The sequence below is a fragment of the Filicampus tigris genome, chromosome 2 (assembly GCF_054856515.1).
Source record: "Filicampus tigris isolate MCC_2025a chromosome 2, RoL_Ftig_1.0, whole genome shotgun sequence".
Lineage (NCBI taxonomy): Eukaryota > Metazoa > Chordata > Actinopteri > Syngnathiformes > Syngnathidae > Filicampus > Filicampus tigris.
In genome coordinates this window covers 39437520-39455608 of record NC_141218.1, presented here as the reverse complement: position 1 = coordinate 39455608, position 18089 = coordinate 39437520, and the positions used below count along the sequence as shown (strand labels likewise).

Sequence of the window (18089 nt, the reverse complement as noted above, 5' to 3'; positions counted from 1 at the left end):
TCGGGAGTACAGAGAACTTACTCAGGGTTTTGTGGACTGGTGCCAGCAGAACCACCTCCTGATCAATGCGGGGAAATCCAAAGAAAAGGTGGTGGATTTCGGTAGGCGCCATCACGCTTCACCTGCACCAGTGAATATCCGGGGAACAGATGTTGAGAGAGTCTCAACTTACAAGTACCTGGGTGTTCATCTGAACAATAAACTGGACTGGAGCGACAACACAAACGCCCTCTATAGGAAGAGTCAGATCAGACTCTTCCTACTCAGGAGACTGAGGTCTTTTGGGGTTCAGGGGACACTCCTCAGGAACTTTTATGACTCGGTGGTTGCATCAGTCATTTTCCAGGGAGTGGTCACCTGGGCAGGCAGCGTCTCGGCCCGGGACAAGAAGCGGCTGGACAAACTGTTCTGTCCTGGGCGGCTCCCTGGACTCTGTGGACCCGATCGTGAGTGTGTGCGTGTATATGTGTGTGTTTGAAAGGGCTGGGGTGGCTGTTTGCATTAGTTGAATCCAATGCTTGTTTTGTCAATTGAAGGGGAAGTCAACCCAAACATTTATTTTCTAGAATATGTTCTATGCAGCCCCCCTAGTTAAAACAAGGCATTCTGATTGATATTTTGTTTATGGAATATGAGTTAAGTTGTAAAATCCATCCATTTTTGACAATCTCCGGGTCGGCCATTTGATCACTTCTATCGACTGAAAACGACATCACAGATGCCCTAAGGCCTCAAATAATGACCAATCATGGGTCAGTTTCAGAAAACAGGTGAGCTGTGATCGTTACCTGAGCCCTGAGCAACTGTGACATCATTTTCAGTCGAAAGACGCGACAAAATGATGACTGAAAACAGGTGGATTAACTCTTATTCCACAAACGCAATATTTATCAGAATGCCTTGTTTCAACTAGTGGGCTTGCATGGAGCATATTCTTAAAAGATAACATGTTTGGGTTGACTTCGTTTTAATAAAGTATTAACATAAGAAAATGAATCCTCTTATTCGTGTTAATATATATATATAGTTATATATATATATATATATATATATGTGTGTACATATATCTATATATATGTATATGTATATATATATGTACATATATATATGTATGTATATGTGTGTGTATATATATATATATATATATATATATATATGTATGTATGTATATGTGTGTGTATATATATATATATATATGTATATGTATATACATATATATGTATATGTATATATATATATACATATATATGTATATGTATATATATATATACATATATATATATATATATATATATATGTATATATATATATATGTGTGTGTGTGTGTTGGTTTAACCTGAAACATTTTGTTTTCCATGAAAAAGGAGGGTTGGCTCTCCCCCAAAAATGTTTTTGAAAAGAGGCCAATGGCCAAACAAAAACACTCACAGGTGAAGTTACACAGAACTTTTAATAGATTGAGCCATTTCTTGAGTCATTTATAACATTCAGTTTCCATATCGTTTTATGAGCTGGGTTTCCATTACAGTTTTCCGCAAAATAAAAGTAATTTTTCGACAATTTTGATAAAAGTACAATTGCTATTTGTATGTCTTCCATTGGAGAGTGTTTAGCTTCTGAGGCGTAATTCTCGTAATGCTCTGTCTCGCGAGAGCTCGTAATTCTCGTAAAATCTCATGAAATATTGTGTGAAACCCTTGAGAGATTAACGCCTGGGGCTCATGCAGTCCACGCAGGGTATTTTAAACGGTCAGGTACAGTGGCACCCGTGTTTCACCCTCCGCGGTGACCCCCGCCCCGGCGCGAGCACAGCGCCCCCCGGCTAGAAGCACTTATTTAATCACAACCAGTCTGGGTGTGCCTAGAAATTCTTGGGACGACAGTGACGCGGGGAGGCCCCAGGATTTTGGTCACCGCCGCACCCCTGTGCATTACAGCACTCTCCCTCCTAGACCCCCCCCCCTCCCCAAGAGACCACGGATGGAGCCCCCAGTGCGGCCACCCCAGCCATGTCACACCACCCGGGCAGGGATTGGTCCACGATCAGCGGGTGTTGTTAGATCCACTCTTGTTGAGATGGTCTGGATCGGGCTTGGCAGTGTCGCCCGAGAAACACCGGTCCGCCGTCGAACCAATGCTCATCGCTGTGACTGCTGGAGGCATTGTTGGACAGTGTGTTGCTGCTGGAGGGGCTGGAGTACTGGGTCTCACCCTTTGAACATGACCGGGTGGGGTCACATAAATAGTGGAAACGCAAAAAAAATATTTTCATTACACTTTTGTGATATACTTCTATATGGACACTTCTCAAAAAACACCTCATGAGAGCATAAAAACTTTTTTTGCGATATTTGAGAGGTTTTTACTAAATGCTCGTGTTTGCGCTACCAGTTTGCTATTGCACAATAGAAATTTTGTGCATTTCTATGGGAAATGGAAACCCAGCTATGGACAGATCTGCTGTTTGCTTACCTTAGTTTAACAGCATTCAGAATATGGAACTAGGGCATTATAATTATTTACACAAAAATACAGATTGACATTCAGTCAAAATGAAATGTAAAAATCAACTTTGACATAGCAATTGAGAACTCAAACTGAGTGGAACAAATTATATATTTATTCATATGTTGAAATATGTCAATCTCTTGGCTCAGTGTGTGCATGTGTATAATGTATCTGTGTGTCTACAGGTGAGAGCTGTAGAAGGCAGGTGCAGCATAGCTCTGTGTCCCCAACATGAATGGGGATAGAACATGGCTGGTAGTGAGAAAAGGCAGCTGGACCAGGCTGCCTGCCGAAGGGTGATGGTGGCTTGATGCATAGCCTGTGTGCATGGCTAGATGTCCACTGATTGGAGGTGATGGGCTGAGTGGACTGAGGTTCCCCAGAGCACCTCCTATTCCTCCCCCACTGCCAGTTGCACCAGTAGGAGCAGAAGTGTCAGCACCGGGGTTCTGTTTCTTCCACTTTGTCCGGCGGTTCTGGAACCAGATCTTGACTTGTGTCTCAGTGAGGGAGAGTGACAGTGCCAGGTTGAGCCGCTCACACACAGATAGGTACCTCGTAGACTTGAACTTGTTCTCCAGCGCAACCAACTGCTCATAGGTAAAGGCAGTACGAGCTCTGCGGGGTTTCCCTGACTTAGAGTCTGAACCTGAACGTTTTCTCTTAGGCTTTCCTTGTGGGCCCTGGTTCCCATTGGGCTGCACATTGGTGATCTGACCTGTAGGGCCACTTCTGGGGGTCTTTGTCTGTTTGATTGGGTCCTGCAGGTTTTGCTGATCGACATCTCTGCCCCCACTAAAGTGCAGAGCTGAACTGCTCTCCTCGCTGCTATAGGAACCATCAGGTGCCTCTGAATCTGGGGTACAATTTCTGTTGAGGTCGTCCTCATCTGGACTTCTATACCCAAAGTTTTCTGAAACATATGACAATGATGATTAGATACCGTATTTTATATGATCAGATAATACTGCTTAACACATATGTAGTATGAAGAAGAAGTAAATATCTGTTGGATGACATTGAACAGGAGTGCCCAATCAGTGAGAATGCGGTTGACTGGTAGGACTTAGACTGTTCCCAAGTCGACTGGGAGAGGTGTAGGGGCAGGAAAAAGAGGTTTTGTGTGTGTATATTGTTAGAAAACATTTTGTGTTAAGTGTATGCTACATTGGACAGTCTGATTTCCGATCCCTTCACATATGGTGCTGAGCTGCGTCGGCAGCCCGGAAATTTGGCTCAAAGCAGAGCGCTCTCCCAAACTGGAGATGTAGTAGTGGCGCAGGTTCGATCCCCAAGTTGGGTGATTGCCACAGGGAAAATGACACTTGTTACACATATGCGCATAATAGGCAACTATTATTTTTTCAAGCAGTGTTGCATCGTGACAAGTTATTTGATGCTTGGAAATAAATAGTTTTTCTCTGATTTAATGAAGTCCATGCTTCATCAATCTTGACATTTGTGGCTGTCTTGATTAAAAGCATTTCATAGACTTGATTAGCAATCTATGTGGTTGTACTATATGGTGTCAGGTTCAATCTAAAGACGGACAGTACAAAAAACTTAATCTGAGCAGCATTATCATATGACCAGTTGAAATGATGGTTAATCATATTTCTAACAAAATTGCTGGAACTACAAAAGATGAAGAAATCTTACCTTTTCATGCAAAGACCTCTATAACTGCAATAATATACAATATAATTTATATACAAGACTTTATATCTATATTTATCTGTCCATCCGTCCCTCCCTACCTCTCGCCCTCCCTCCCTCCAACCAACCATCCATCCATCCATCTAGAGAGAAAGAGAGAGAGAGCCATTTGGAGTATCAGCTTAGTTTTGTTCTCTTTTTGAAGATAACACTTTGGATTTTTCTCCTCAACTGTCAGAATATGTTAAAGTGCTACTGGCACTGAATTCTGGAAGTCTAAATACATAAAAGAAGGCGCATTTTATTTATTTATTTATTTATTTATTTTTATTATTTCTTTTTTTTTTTCAAAAAATCTGCCTGGAAAATTATGTAGCAGGGTGGTGGACTGAATAACACAACAGGATTACAGCTCAATGGCTCCCCCAATTCCATTTCAAGTTTGACAATAATACGACAGAAAATGAGCATTTTACACAAGTTTTACGAAGGAGAGGTCCAGCTGAACCAAAAGTGTGAATTTGTGTGACCCAATTGCAACCATGTTCACATATGTAGAGGTAAGGGCTGCTATTCTGGAATGCTTCAGACATACAAAAATGATCATGAGTTCTAATGAAAAGTAAAACTTGGGGCTATCTTATTCTACATCCAGATTTAAAAAAAAAACAACACAAAAAATCAAAAAAGGTGACGCCGGCGGCTTTGAAAGTGTGTGTTACGCAGTGTGTTACGTTTGTTTTTGTTCAAAAGAGGTTTCCATGTTTTATTTTTTTGAAGAATTTCATTGGCCGTTGAATGCATCAATCACCAGCAAGCTTAGCAAGTTTGGTTGTGACTGCAGGCACAAATGACGGATCATCGATATGGATGGGTGGTACTATTTACGCACAATTTGTTCATTGGCTGTTGTTGAACTCCTGATACAGGAAACATTAGTTTATTGGATCAATGAGGTGCCAATTAAAAACCAGGAAACAGATCTCCATTTTGATACCATGCATGCTTTAGTCGGATCACGCCGGGCTCCAGCTACGATGGAAAATATGTGTAGCTTATGGAAATATGTAGCTTTTGCAGCAGCTAATAACATGGCTTTATGAATTTAAGCCTTGGTGTGGACTAACTATATGACTGGAATACTTTTACTGGGCCCTTGCTGATGTAATGGGATAATTTTTGATAGATTATGACATTGTCTTGGACATGTATGAGGCTGAAATGGTTACACTTGGCTTGCCCGTAATGAGTGTTAAGTAGCATGCTATAAGCTGCAGTATTGTATTGTATTTTCTTGAGGTTCTCCAAAATGAAGCTCCCTTGTGGATAATTCAAGCTCATAGGTTTGATAATATTACATTTACATCAATTATATAATATCCATTGAGAAAATCATAGGACAATTCATAAACAGTAGAAAAGTTAATGAAACTAATATTTGATCCCCCCGAAAAAAGAAAAAAAAAAAGAATCGGAATTGAGAATCGTTAGGAAACGGAATCTAATCAAGGAACCGGAATTGGAGAATCAAATTCAAATGATGCCCAACCCCAAACAGAGGTGAAGTCAACTCCAAGTCTAAATGTTTTAAATCCAAGTTTAAAACTGTTTTGGTCTTTTTACGTCCTCAAAACAATTATAAATCTTTTTTTTTTTTTTAGGTACTTTAGAAACACACTTTTATTTCTTTACTTTTGTCATGTGAGGATCGGGATTTGGACCCATACGCAGGTATGACACGGAAGTTGAAGAGTAAAAAGTCTTTATCAACAAAAATACAAAGTAACAATAGAGATCAGGACTAGAAGAGAGTTTACATCCTCACTTCAAGAAGGTTTGATGTCCTGACAATGTGTCAGTGTGTAACTCAAAGATTTAAACTGTAAGACTTCAGGCCTATATGACATCAGAAAGGACAAACCATAAAAGGACCATAGCAACTGCAGGGACACTGATACATCACGTAAACAACCAGTCATAACACTTTACTTTTAAATGCTTTGAAAGTTTTCAGTTAATGTGTCTGAATGTTGTCAAAGTACATTCTATCAATTTTGGTAAGCTACCTTTGTTTTCTATGCTTTGCTTTTGAATGTTGTTAAATGTGTCTGTAAATGCTTGTCGGTGTTTTCTCGCATCTTGTGAATCACATTGAGATGTCTAGTATATGAAATGTGGTTTAGAAATAAAAATGCCTTGCCAAGCAAAAGCAGTGCTCAGTGTCATCCGCTCCACTGGAAGTGGTGACGCAGTTCAAGGTAGCTGATAGTAAAAAATAGGCTGTTTGATGGGACAGTCATGCTGTTTTTGGCAGTACAGGCCAGAAAGTCGGAATCAGTTAACAAATAAGTTAGCAAATAGAGTGCGTGCATTGTTTAGATTCTTACTAATGATTTCAGAAAAGTGCTGTTGTCCAGCTTTGACTAACTCTTTGTTAAAATTACAAAGACATTGTCTGTACAGGTCAAAGTGAACTTGGAGTTTAGTTTTTCTCCACTTACGCTCCACTTTCCTGCACTTTGATTTCGAAGTCATTACACTCGTAGTGCACCCCCAAGGTGTTTAGGTTTTAGAAATGGTTTTAGTTTTAATCTGAGCAGCAGTATTCAGGACATTTGAGATTTTCCAGGTAAATTTATCCAGAAGTTCATCAACAGTCTCTGCATTCACAGATGATGAGCCAGCCATAATTTTCAGAAAAATATTGCTTGTGTCCTCGTTTATATATCTTTTCTTAGGAGACAATGGTTGACTGAACTTTTGGGAGTATTTGTAGTTCAAAGAACACACAGAAATGATCTGAAATAGCCAGATCTTTAACATCAACAGATGAGATGTCAACACATTTAGAGCTATTGAGATCAAGAATGTGACCTTGAGTATGTGTTGGACTTTTTAAATGTTGTGAGAGACAAAGGGTATCAAGTATAGTATAAGGTTATTTGGTATTTGTATCCAAATTGTTGTCAACATGAATGTTAAGTCACGAGTTATGACCAGGTAGTCATAGTCAGTACAGTTGACTGACAGCATTTCTTCAAATAAACTTGCCCTTTTGTCTTGGAGGTCTATAAATGATAACAACAATAATCTTTGGATCACCATTTACTAAAAAACTGAGATATTGAATTAAAATCACCCAATACATTTCTTTACACTGAAATAATGATTTAAAAATGGAAGCAACTGCGCCGCCTTTCTTGCCACTGCGACATTTGTTCAGGAAACTAAAATTTGTTGGTGTTGCCTCATTCATAATAGTGTTTTGGCAACCTTCTGTTAGCCATGTTTCGCTGAGGAGAATTAAGTCAAGATCATAAGACATAATGATGTCGTTAATCTATAGTACTTTGTTAACTATCCATCCATTATCTATACCGCTTATCCTCACAAGGGTCGCGGGGCATGCTGGAGCCTATCCCAGCTGTCTTTGGGCAGTAGGCGGGGGACACCCTGAATTGGTTGCCAGCCAATCGCAGGGCACACAAAGACAAACAACCGCACTCACAATCACACCTAGGGGCAATTTAGACAGTCCAATCAACTTACCATGCATGTTTTTGGAATGTGGGAGGAAACCGGAGTACCCGGAGGAAACCCAGGCGGGCACGGGGAGAACATGCAAACTCCACACAGGGAGGCCGGGGCCGGGATCGAACCCACGACCTCTGAACTGTGAGGCGGACGTGCTAACCAGTGTTGTTAACTAGTGATCTAATATTAAATAGAGCTAATATTGCAGTGATAATGGGAGACCCTGGCTTGCTCAGAGGTTGACAAGATCCTAACTAAATTAGTAACTCTAGATTTATTTCTTTTCAGTTCTTTAGCTCACTTTCTGTCACTTGTAGTCACAGCTATACCACAAGCTTCTCTAGTTTCATTGGGTCGCGACTTATTCTGGGAGCAAGCATTGTTTGTAACGGATATGCAGTCTGGATCCAGAGCATATCAGACTGGACTGACGTTTTGTCATGAGCAAGGAGGGAGATCGGCGGGGTAGGTGGTGGTTTGCTGAGTCTTGGTGGAGTCAGCTGTTTGGTAGTTAGCTGTTTGGTGAGTCTTAGGGTGGGTGTGGGCGAATGGTGATCAGAAGTAAGAGGTGTGGACATGGGGGGATGGAAGTGGTGTCAGTTGAATTCCAACATTCACAAGCTTGTTCAGTGAAATCTGGGAGGGAGTCATTCATAGACAAGGGATTTTGTGTAGTCAGGGCTGAGTCGTCGTTCGGGAGTGATTTACTGTCCAGGGTTGAGTCCAGTGGTGGTGTTCGGCAGTGTGTCGACGGCTCCGAAGTTTGGGTGAATCCAGCGGTGGATGTGGCCCAGAAGTTTGGGCTGTCAAAGAAAAATCATTCTGTTCTGGAGGGAGCGGTGTGTGGTATTAAGTTTCCGCATGTGATCGACGTTCCTTCGGAGTCAAGGCAGAATCTTATCTGTTGTTGCGGATGAACATGGCCTTTGTTTTGGGAACTTGGCACCCCGTGGTGCACACTTTGGACAATGTCAGTAATTTGATCCCCTGCTTATTAAGATAAGATCTTCTCAACCTCTTCAGAAATATTAGAAACCATGTCATTAGCAAAACACAAAACTTTTGTGTGCTTTCTGCTGCATAGTCGTTTGACGCCAAATAAGGCTTTGTCGCCTATTATCAATGTATGTGGCCCAGTAGCTGATCTCCCATGGTGAGAGGGTCCACTTTCATACCTTTCATTGGTGCTGTGATCCACTGAAGCTTGCTGGTCAGATGACAGTAGGGCAAACCTGTTTCTCAGTTCAATGTCTGTATTTTGTTTTCTTTGTCTGTAAGATGGTTTACTTTTCTTGCCGGTGCCAAAGTCCAGGTGTAAGATGGTTTCCTTTTTCATGCCGGTGCCAAAGTCCAGGACTGATTTCTTGGTGTTGATGCGACCTCTGGCATGAGAACAATTTGTTCGTGGTCAGATCTGGCTGTTAACTGAGAACTACTCACTTTTAGCTTTGGCTGGAAGACGGAGGTAGCTGTCTGAGCCAATCATGTGCTTAACTGCCATCGCCAAAAAACACAGAGTCACCGTGCTTTGGTGCTCAGGGTAATGATGTTCTGACAGATAGAGACCAGCTTTCTGCTGTTGTCTAACATGACATCATCACATTCATTGTCTGAGCGGTCCATTGAAATTCCACATGCGTATGCCACCAAGTTGAAAAGGTGGTCTGGTAACATATTTATGGCACTCAAGTGTCAAATATTTTGCTGTTGGAGCCTAAGGGCCAGGGGCGGAGCCATGGGTGGGTCTGGGTGTCACTCTGAGTGGGCCTGTGCACACTCAGGCCCACCCAAATTGACAGACTGCCCACCAAGTGAGATTCATGAAAAGACATATATTTTTAAATTAAATATTTTTTTAATTTGCATTTTGTTATGTTTTTTTATTTCATTGAACATTAAGAATGGCATAATTGTGGTTGTCTAAGGAAGATCTGAACTTTATATTACTCAGTTTGTCCTTTTATTTGACTATACGGGGTGTCGGGACAGGAGGATTGTGCTCAGTGAGAGAAATATTCAGGCCCACCCTGATTTTTCCAGGCCCACCCAGTCACGGTCTGGCTCCGCCCCTGTTGAGGGGTGAAGTTTTTGCTGTGTTCTGAATCATGTCCGAGTTTGAGAACGGCATGATACATATTTTATCATGTTGCATGTGACGTGACCCTGAATGTGTCTATTAATTGCCCTCAGCTTCTCTGTCGGATGAAGGGGGCAAGGAAGACGAGGAGGAGGTGGCGGCAACTTCATGAAGAATCTCAACTGTCACATCAACATTTACAAATTCATACAAATAAAAATCAGTCATCCACATAACAAAACAACTATGTAGCATATAGCATGACTACCAACCTTGGTTTTAAGGTTAAATCTCTGCTCTGCCTCTCGTGCCACAGTATTCTCCCTGTTTCCAAGGTATTTCCAAAGAAACACAGCTTTAGTGAATTTCTTCTATCCTGTCATACATTAAGCATGTTCAAAGCAAAGTGTCATGAAGCATCGCAGTTTTAAAGAAAGCAAAGAAAGCCCTTGACCACAAAATGCTCCACATTCAATACTGTTCACTTGTCTTTCCATATGTAATTTACAGTTTGAGAGGAAGTCTGTGCAATATATCCAGGGGTGCACATAACTGGTACGCAGGTACGCATGCGCAACGGAAATCACTGATGCGTACCGTCATTTGCGTCACGACGTGCATTTGCGTACCTGTCCACACTGGTGGTAAAAAAAAAAAAAAAAAAAAAAAAAACACTAGTGGTGCAGTGGAATGAATCATCTTTGATCGGTAAGGATCAAGCATCAGTTCAGGATGGGCATGATCAGAAAATTGCGCGTTCACAATAAGGCAACGTGATTAGTTCACATTCAGTAGAGGAAGTTGAATACCCTCAAGATCACTAACTTCAAAATAAAGCTTACCAAAATAATACATTAAGTCATTAATGCCAATGCAATAGCCTTACGGAACTTTTACTTTGAAGTTGGTCTGCGTGGTGGCGCAACGGCTAAATTGACTTATGTTTTCGGCGTATCGGCAGTTTTAACACTTGCTACCAACACCAACACAACGCTGTCTCGAAATCACATTCAGTCGCTAATTTAGGACACGAACAAACCGCTGGTTAATTATACTATCATTGTATGACACGACACAAGTCTCCAGCGTTAGTGGCTAGCAGCTGTTATCATTAGCTGGTAGTTCAACAGCGGCTCCTTGGCTTACATACGTTTTTTTAAAAACTTATCTCTATAGTGTGGACCGGGATTACTTTATAATATGCTGTCCATGTTTTAAGAAAGGTGCCTTAAATTGCACTTCAAATCTTTTTCATTATGAAAAAAATAAATAAATAAAATAAAACGTCTTCATTTAATTTATAACAACACGTTTGCCTAATAATTGTAAGAAAACATTCAGCTCAAAATGTCTGGCAGGATACCTTGAAATGTATACACTGTACCACTTACAAAATTGCATTAAATTGTGTTCTTAAATCCTAAACTGCCATATTAGACATTAGGAGTTGATTTTTTTATGAGCAATAGCGTTTTATAAAATAAATGAAGACAAAGTTCTATTTAGCTTTTTTTTTTTGTTTTGCTCATATAAAAGACAATCAGACCCGTGACTCAAAATTCATGACCGATCCGAACAGTGACTTGATCCGTTGGACCACTAGTGAGTACCCAGATAGCAAAATATGTTAAATAAATGTTGAATTAGGGTTAAGATGGTTGATTTTTGGGTTGATTTTGGTTTTAGTTGAAGACTGATGGTAAATCAACGTTGGTTCAACATCTTGTCAGCATTGAAGTTTGTGATGAAAAGATGCAGTAGAATCAACATTGTATTTTGGTTGAATTAAAACATATCCATGTTTGCCCTTCTCTATTTTTCTACTTCAGCGGAGGGAGGTGGGAAGGCATAGGTATCTGAGGGGCACAGGCCTTTTTCACACGAAGTGTGTCACACTCACTCTCTCTCTCTCTCTCTCTCTCTCTCTCTCTCTCTCTCTCTCTCTCTCTCTCTCTCTCTCTCTCTCTCTCTCTCTCTCTCTCTCTCTCTCTCTCTCTCCCTCTCCCTCTCCCTCTCACTCTCACTCTCACTCTCACTCTCACTCTCACTCTCTCTCACTCTCTCTCTCCCCATGTATACATTTTATTTTCTTAACAACTTTTTTCTGACAGATTTTTTCTTTGCCCTGTTTCATGAAAACGTTTTCATTTCTTAGCCATTCCCGCGCAGGGCTCAAACTCAAAAATGGTCCATCCCCCCCAAAAAGACTATCTTTTAGTAAAAGATGAAAGGCTCACCAAGATAAACATGTGAATATTTGTATCATTTCTGTGCGACACTTCAATGCGAAGTCCTCTACTTTCAGTAGTGTGGAAGGCTCTTACACTGTACGTAACCAGATCCGTATTTAACGTTGAGCATAAATGAGCCTTTAGAGGTGTGTTGGACTTCCCGCATAAAAACAGATTGTGTAACGTATTGACTGGTGTGACATGAAGTAGCACCAGCAACCTATGTCCAATTTGCATTTCTCCTCTGCCAGAAATGCAACAGAAGAAGAAGAACCAGCAGCGCATGCGTAATTGCGCACTGATTTGCACTTGACTTCATTGCGCCCTTTTCCGTACAGAAAACCAGCTCCGAGTATCTCTCTGCTTGCTTTTTCAGTAAGTTTGAGGACATTATCTTTCTTGGGTGCTGAGCTTATGTTTGATTTAACTTTACCTACATTGATCCAAATATGTGTAAAGATTCTGTTCGCTTGTGTTAAATATGGGTCTGTTCCCAAACCTATAATGGTTGTAGTATGACCAATGTATTATTTAATACAAACATGTCGAGCTCCCGTCCTCAATGGCCACTTTTCTGCCTGTTTTCCATTTGTGCCTGCTTCAATACACCTGTTTCAAATGATCAGCTCATTAGCAAACTCTCAAGAAGCTTGATAACTTTTGAATCGTGTGTTGCAGCTGGAAAAGAAACGGGCAGGACACCAGCCTTTGAGGACCGAGTTTGGAGAGACTTGATTTAATATCACAATGTGTTTAAAATGTTTTTTTTTTTTTAATTTTTATCATTTATCCGTCGGGGTTCTGTTCGCAGTATGAAACAAATTGACCAATTGCATGCATTGTAATTGAACGACGTGGTGATAGTAAGCCAATCAGAACACTCTTAGCAAGAGAGTCCCGGTCGATGAAGTTACGCATGCAATATAATGTGCCAAACGTTCACACAGCCATAAAAAAATTAATAAATAAACATAAAAATAAAAAAATCACACAGCCATTTTGGCATGATAGAAAATGCGTCCGCCACTTGTAATAAACATTTTTACAATAATGGTAGACAGCTGTTGTGCACCAGGGTGCCACAACGAACATTGTACAGGCTACCAAAAGAGAAACCAAGGCGTAGTCAATGGATCATAGCATGCATGCATAAATGAATAAGACCATTCTAATCACTTCGCCATGAACTGTCACACAGTGCAAGACTTGCGTGAAGGTGCTAGCTTTGATAACATGATAACATGATCGCATAAAGTGGAAACAAATCTGGATTGTAGAAACTTGTAATCTTCCAAGCCTTTGTATTTTGTATTCAACCATTGTGAGACTGTACCGATTTCAAGGATATTGTACCCCTAAATAGTAAATACCTGACACTTTACCTATCGATTTTAACACTATACAAGTTGTGTGGTTTGGTATAATTGTTTTTTATTGCGAAACTAATTTGAAGAGATATATTGCAGCACACTCATTTTGACTTTTTTTCTACCTTTCTTTCAGGATCTCATATGGGTATCAAGCCTATCAGAATTGAAAAGTGATCAAAATAACGGTTAGTGAACCAAATCCAGATGTTTGTTCTGAGGAGGTAGATGGCATAATGTATACTGCAGAAGACACATTGTCTAAATTATGTGCATGAATTTCAGGTATATAACACCACACTGGAAAACTCCCAAGACTCCACAAAATGGAATATTGAACATGAGTGTGTCATGCTTTTCATGTTTGAGTCACAACTTGTTTTCCAATTGCCCCATTGTAGTTCTGGTTTCTGGTGCCTACCGGCACCCTCCATCCAAGAAAGTTGGTGAGTCAGTCAGGCAGCAGTCACAAAACATATTATTCTGGCATGTTTAAACATCTTTGTTGTATTACTGTATGTGTGTTTTGTCACATTATCTTTGCCATTTGAAAGTGAAAATGTGGATGCCACATTGAATACTATTTTATCTCTGGGTCAGAGCAATATGTTAAACTAGCTGAATGGAAATCATATATTTATTCACTTTCGAGGTTAGCATCATGCTAATACCTTAACTGCCTTGTGCATTTCCTACTGTGTTTTTCAACTGGGATATCAGGATGTGGCTGTAGCACTGGTGCCCATTACCACCATCCGCAGACTCCACAGTGGCATAATCGGCAGCGAGACCCAACAACGAGCAATCGCATTCCTTAGTATTATACCATAGTCTTGCTGTACTCTTTCACTACATAAGGTTGGTGACAGGGACACAGAAGTAGTATTTTTTGGCATAGAATGGGTTACAATCCAGATTTTGTGTTCAGGATCCCGAGATACACGACAACAATATCAGAATTTGTTGCTACTCCCTAACTTTTGAGGGTTTTGTTTCCATAGGGATATCCAAATACAGATGCAGTATTACAACCCACATGGTTCCCCACAACATACACCAAATGGTATGTCATGTATTTCTCTAATTTGCTTCAACAATGAAATGTCTTTCTAGACAAATTTAAATTGCACTAGTTGCCATTTTTATAAATGTTGCAGCCCTTGTTTTTCTCTCTAGATCGAAACTACCAAAAGTTTGATCCGAAAGAGACAGCATTGTTGCAGCGGCAAGGCGTTCAACGAGACAAAGATTCAAGACTGTATGTTTGGTGAGTTATCTCACAAGTAAACTACTTAATATGACAACACAGTTGTTTTTAATCACAATGCTCTGAAGTAGTTTCTTTTGTGGCGTAAAATCATTCCTCCTCGTGCCTCCCAGCAGTCCATTTATTTTAAAAATCTCCACGGCCACCGATGCAAAAGCATGAGGAGACGGCCAGTGTTTGTGGGATTTACAATATATTAAAATGAAGTGTTCACATTCACCAATTTTTTTTCATTACCTCAATATATAAATATACTTCAGAAGTTAATGAGCTAGTCTCGTTTTCGGCGCTGTGATGTGTGACAGGCAAGCGCGTGTGTGGGCGTGTGGGATTAGTCGAATCACTGGATGGAGTAGGAGGTGTTTAGAGGGGGATGAGTTGAAATGCATATTTCAAATCTTGCAAATCTTACCAAAAAGATGAGACTAGAATCAGGTGATGGTAAAATTGCAAGCTATAAGATATAAGTATTTTTAGAGGTGCTTGAATGGAGCCAGGCTTGTCGTTTGCACTTTCCAGTCAAGTGTTTTAACTTGCTGACTGCTGGTTATTTATTTATTTTAATCTTGTTTTTCAGTTGCTGCTCAACAATTTGACTGCGCGCTGACCCAGAAAGATTTTTGTACAGCTGGGAAGCATTGGCTTCATTTCGCTCATGAGCATAAAGGGGGCATCCCGACGCATGCTACTGCCTCAGACCCAAGTCAAGCTTAGTTTACTGTGGTATTGTTCTTTATTGGATGGATTGTTATGTGTTATGTTAAAAAAATATATTTTTAACAGCAATATGGACTGTTGTTCTTACAGTCAATCATTTTAGATTTAAATCTTATGGTACGTGGTTGACAAGCATTTCAGATGACTAAAATATGACTAAAACTAAATGATCTTATTCGAAACACTGACTATAATTTAATGTATGGCCAAATAGAGAAGCTGGGGTTTACTGAAAGTATTTTGATCTCTTCTAATACATTTTTTTCAATATTAAACATGTTTTCTGTCATAGGTTTTTCATACATTTGGGTAAGTAATGAAAAAGCTAACATTTTGTAGTGGACTAACCCAATATTTTTGTTAGTCTTTTTTTAAGCTTTATTGTAACATTTAACTCCAATTTAGATGATGGCTGAGTTTATTTTGTTTCCTTACCGTTGATTCAACAAAAAATCAACAAAAAGTGCATGTCGGTTCTGGTTTAGATGATGGTTGAATCAACATTGTTGTGTGATATATGGTTGAAAAGCAAACGTTGACCCAACATTTTATCAACCTTGCGCTTTCTGTATAATTTCTGCTTTAGGTTTCAACGTAGATTCAACACTTAAGCCGAACTGTATTTCAACATTGATTCACCCATATTTTGCTATCTGGGTAGCAAAGACAATCTCCTGGTACTCATGCGAGTACCGCATGAAAAAAAAATGTGTGCACCCCTGAATATATACACTAATCACTCTGCAAAAGAGGGGAATATGGATCATCCATAAGGCACGATATAGGGATCACACAAATCCACTTGCAGTCAAAGTTATTAAACTTAAAACATTGTGTGAAGCTACAGTGAGTGCAAATGTTATTAAAAGTAAAAACAAAAACTATTTGACTGGAAATATTAAAAAATGTTTGTAATGTTTTGGACACAAGTAACATTTGGTACACAGGTTGATAATTTGCACATATTTCAAATTTGTCTGATGAATAAACTTCAACTGCACATTTAAAGACAGGTTTAATGAATGATTGACGTCAGCATATTGCAATGCTGCACTAACTGTAGGCTTGACACACGTTATTCTCAAACACATTTTATATAACTAAGTTTTTCACCTAAATTCATTCTGTGCTACCGACAGACCAGTCCATCGCCTCAATGAGGATTTGAAGAGAGCGCATGTATCTTTGAAACCTTTTCATGTGTAATTGGAACGATAAAGTCGTGAAGTGCTTGTCGATGGATGACTTTCTTTTACAGTATAATCTATTATTACACTGCATTTAGAACAAAATAGTTACCCCTGCTTTCGTGCAGGAGGTCCGGATATTGGTTTGCACGATCCTATGCTGTGTTTTTAGTTGGTAAATGCTTTGCATTTTCTCTGCTCCATGTGTCTCTGCCATCATCGACTAAAACAGGATGTGACGTGGGGATTTTCTTCTTCATGAATTCAGCTACCGGTACTATTTCCACTAGGGTACCCACGGAGCCATTTCAGGCAAAATAACCTCCAAACTTACATGAAATGTTCAATTTTGTAAACATAGTGGAAACGTTGCTGGATGGCCCGGTGGTCGACCAGTTAGCACGTCCACCTCACAGTTCAGAGGTCGTGGGTTCGATCCCGGCTCCGGCCTCCCTGTGTGGAGTTTGCATGTTCTCCCCGTGCCTGCGTGGGTTTTCTCCGGGAACTCCGGTTTCCTCCCACATTCCAAAAACATGCATGGTAAGTTGATTGGTAAGTAAATTGCCCCTAGGTATGATTGTGAGTGCGGATGTTTGTCTCTGTGTGCCCTGCGATTGGCTGGCAACCAATTCGGGGTGTCCCCCGCCTACTGCCTGAAAACAGCTGGGATAGGCTCCAGCATGCCCCGCGACTCTTGTGAGGATAAGCGGTATAGATAATGGATGGATGGAAACATTGCTGTGTTTAAACAAAGTTGAGGGAAAATGCAATTTCATGGGATTTTCTTGATTTTGCGTTAATAGTTGCGATCACAACTTCGTGAAATCCTGGAGGGACTGTCTAAGGTTAAAGATGGTTGATAATGTATCAGAATAAGTTCAGTAAGTTATAATGATAAGTTTAAGACAATGGTGACAGAAGTAATTAAAGGGATTTCAAAACCACAGACATATATTTGTAATTTATCATTTTATACATTTCCATTACATATACATGTATAACATTCCATATACATTGGTACATTTCCACATAAAATGAAAATAGCCAAAATCATTCCGCTATACAAAACTGGGAACAAACATCATCTCACCAATTACAAATTAGAGACTGGTCTCTTTGTTATTTGAAAAACTGTTCAATAACAGACACACAAATTGCTTTCTGATAGTCAATATGGTTTCAGTGCTGGAAGATCGACATTACTGGCAATAACAGAAGCTATTGAAGAAATAGCAACTGTTATTGATCAGAGAAAGCAAGCTATTGGAATATGTATTGATATTAAGAAAGCCTTTGATAAAATTAACCATGATATATTGATTAAAAAAATGGAATGATATGGCATTAGAGGTATTGTGTCAGACTGGATCGAAAGCTAGCTACAGAGTAGACAACAGTTTGTTAAGTTGGGTGATGTTTCTTCATCTCATTTGGAAATTGTTTGTGGTGTCCGCCAAGGTTCAGTTTTGGGCCCAAAACTGTTTATTTTATGAGAGGGGCGCTGGTGAACGGTGGCATGTAAAGAGGTGTGAGAAGTCACCTCCG

General features: G+C 40.0%; 1 protein-coding gene and 1 long non-coding RNA gene across 3 annotated transcripts in view; both read left to right on the top strand.

Annotated features, from left to right (window-relative positions):
- Positions 1–11150, top strand: part of uvssa (UV-stimulated scaffold protein A) — a 160479-nt gene extending 149329 nt beyond the window's left edge. For both annotated transcript variants that reach the window (XM_086024187.1, XM_086024186.1), the window contains one exon: positions 9889–11150. In XM_086024187.1, coding sequence (XP_085880313.1) covers positions 9889–10011 — 123 coding nt within the window. In that variant the 3' untranslated portion in view covers positions 10012–11150. The remainder of the gene's footprint in view (positions 1–9888) is intronic.
- Positions 10105–17488, top strand: LOC147152411 (uncharacterized). The gene is made up of 6 exons (XR_015085786.1): positions 10105–10110; positions 13510–13561; positions 13775–13819; positions 14375–14436; positions 14550–14640; positions 15218–17488. It is a non-coding gene; the product is annotated as an uncharacterized LOC147152411 (long non-coding RNA).
- Positions 17489–18089: the final 601 nt, after the last annotated feature.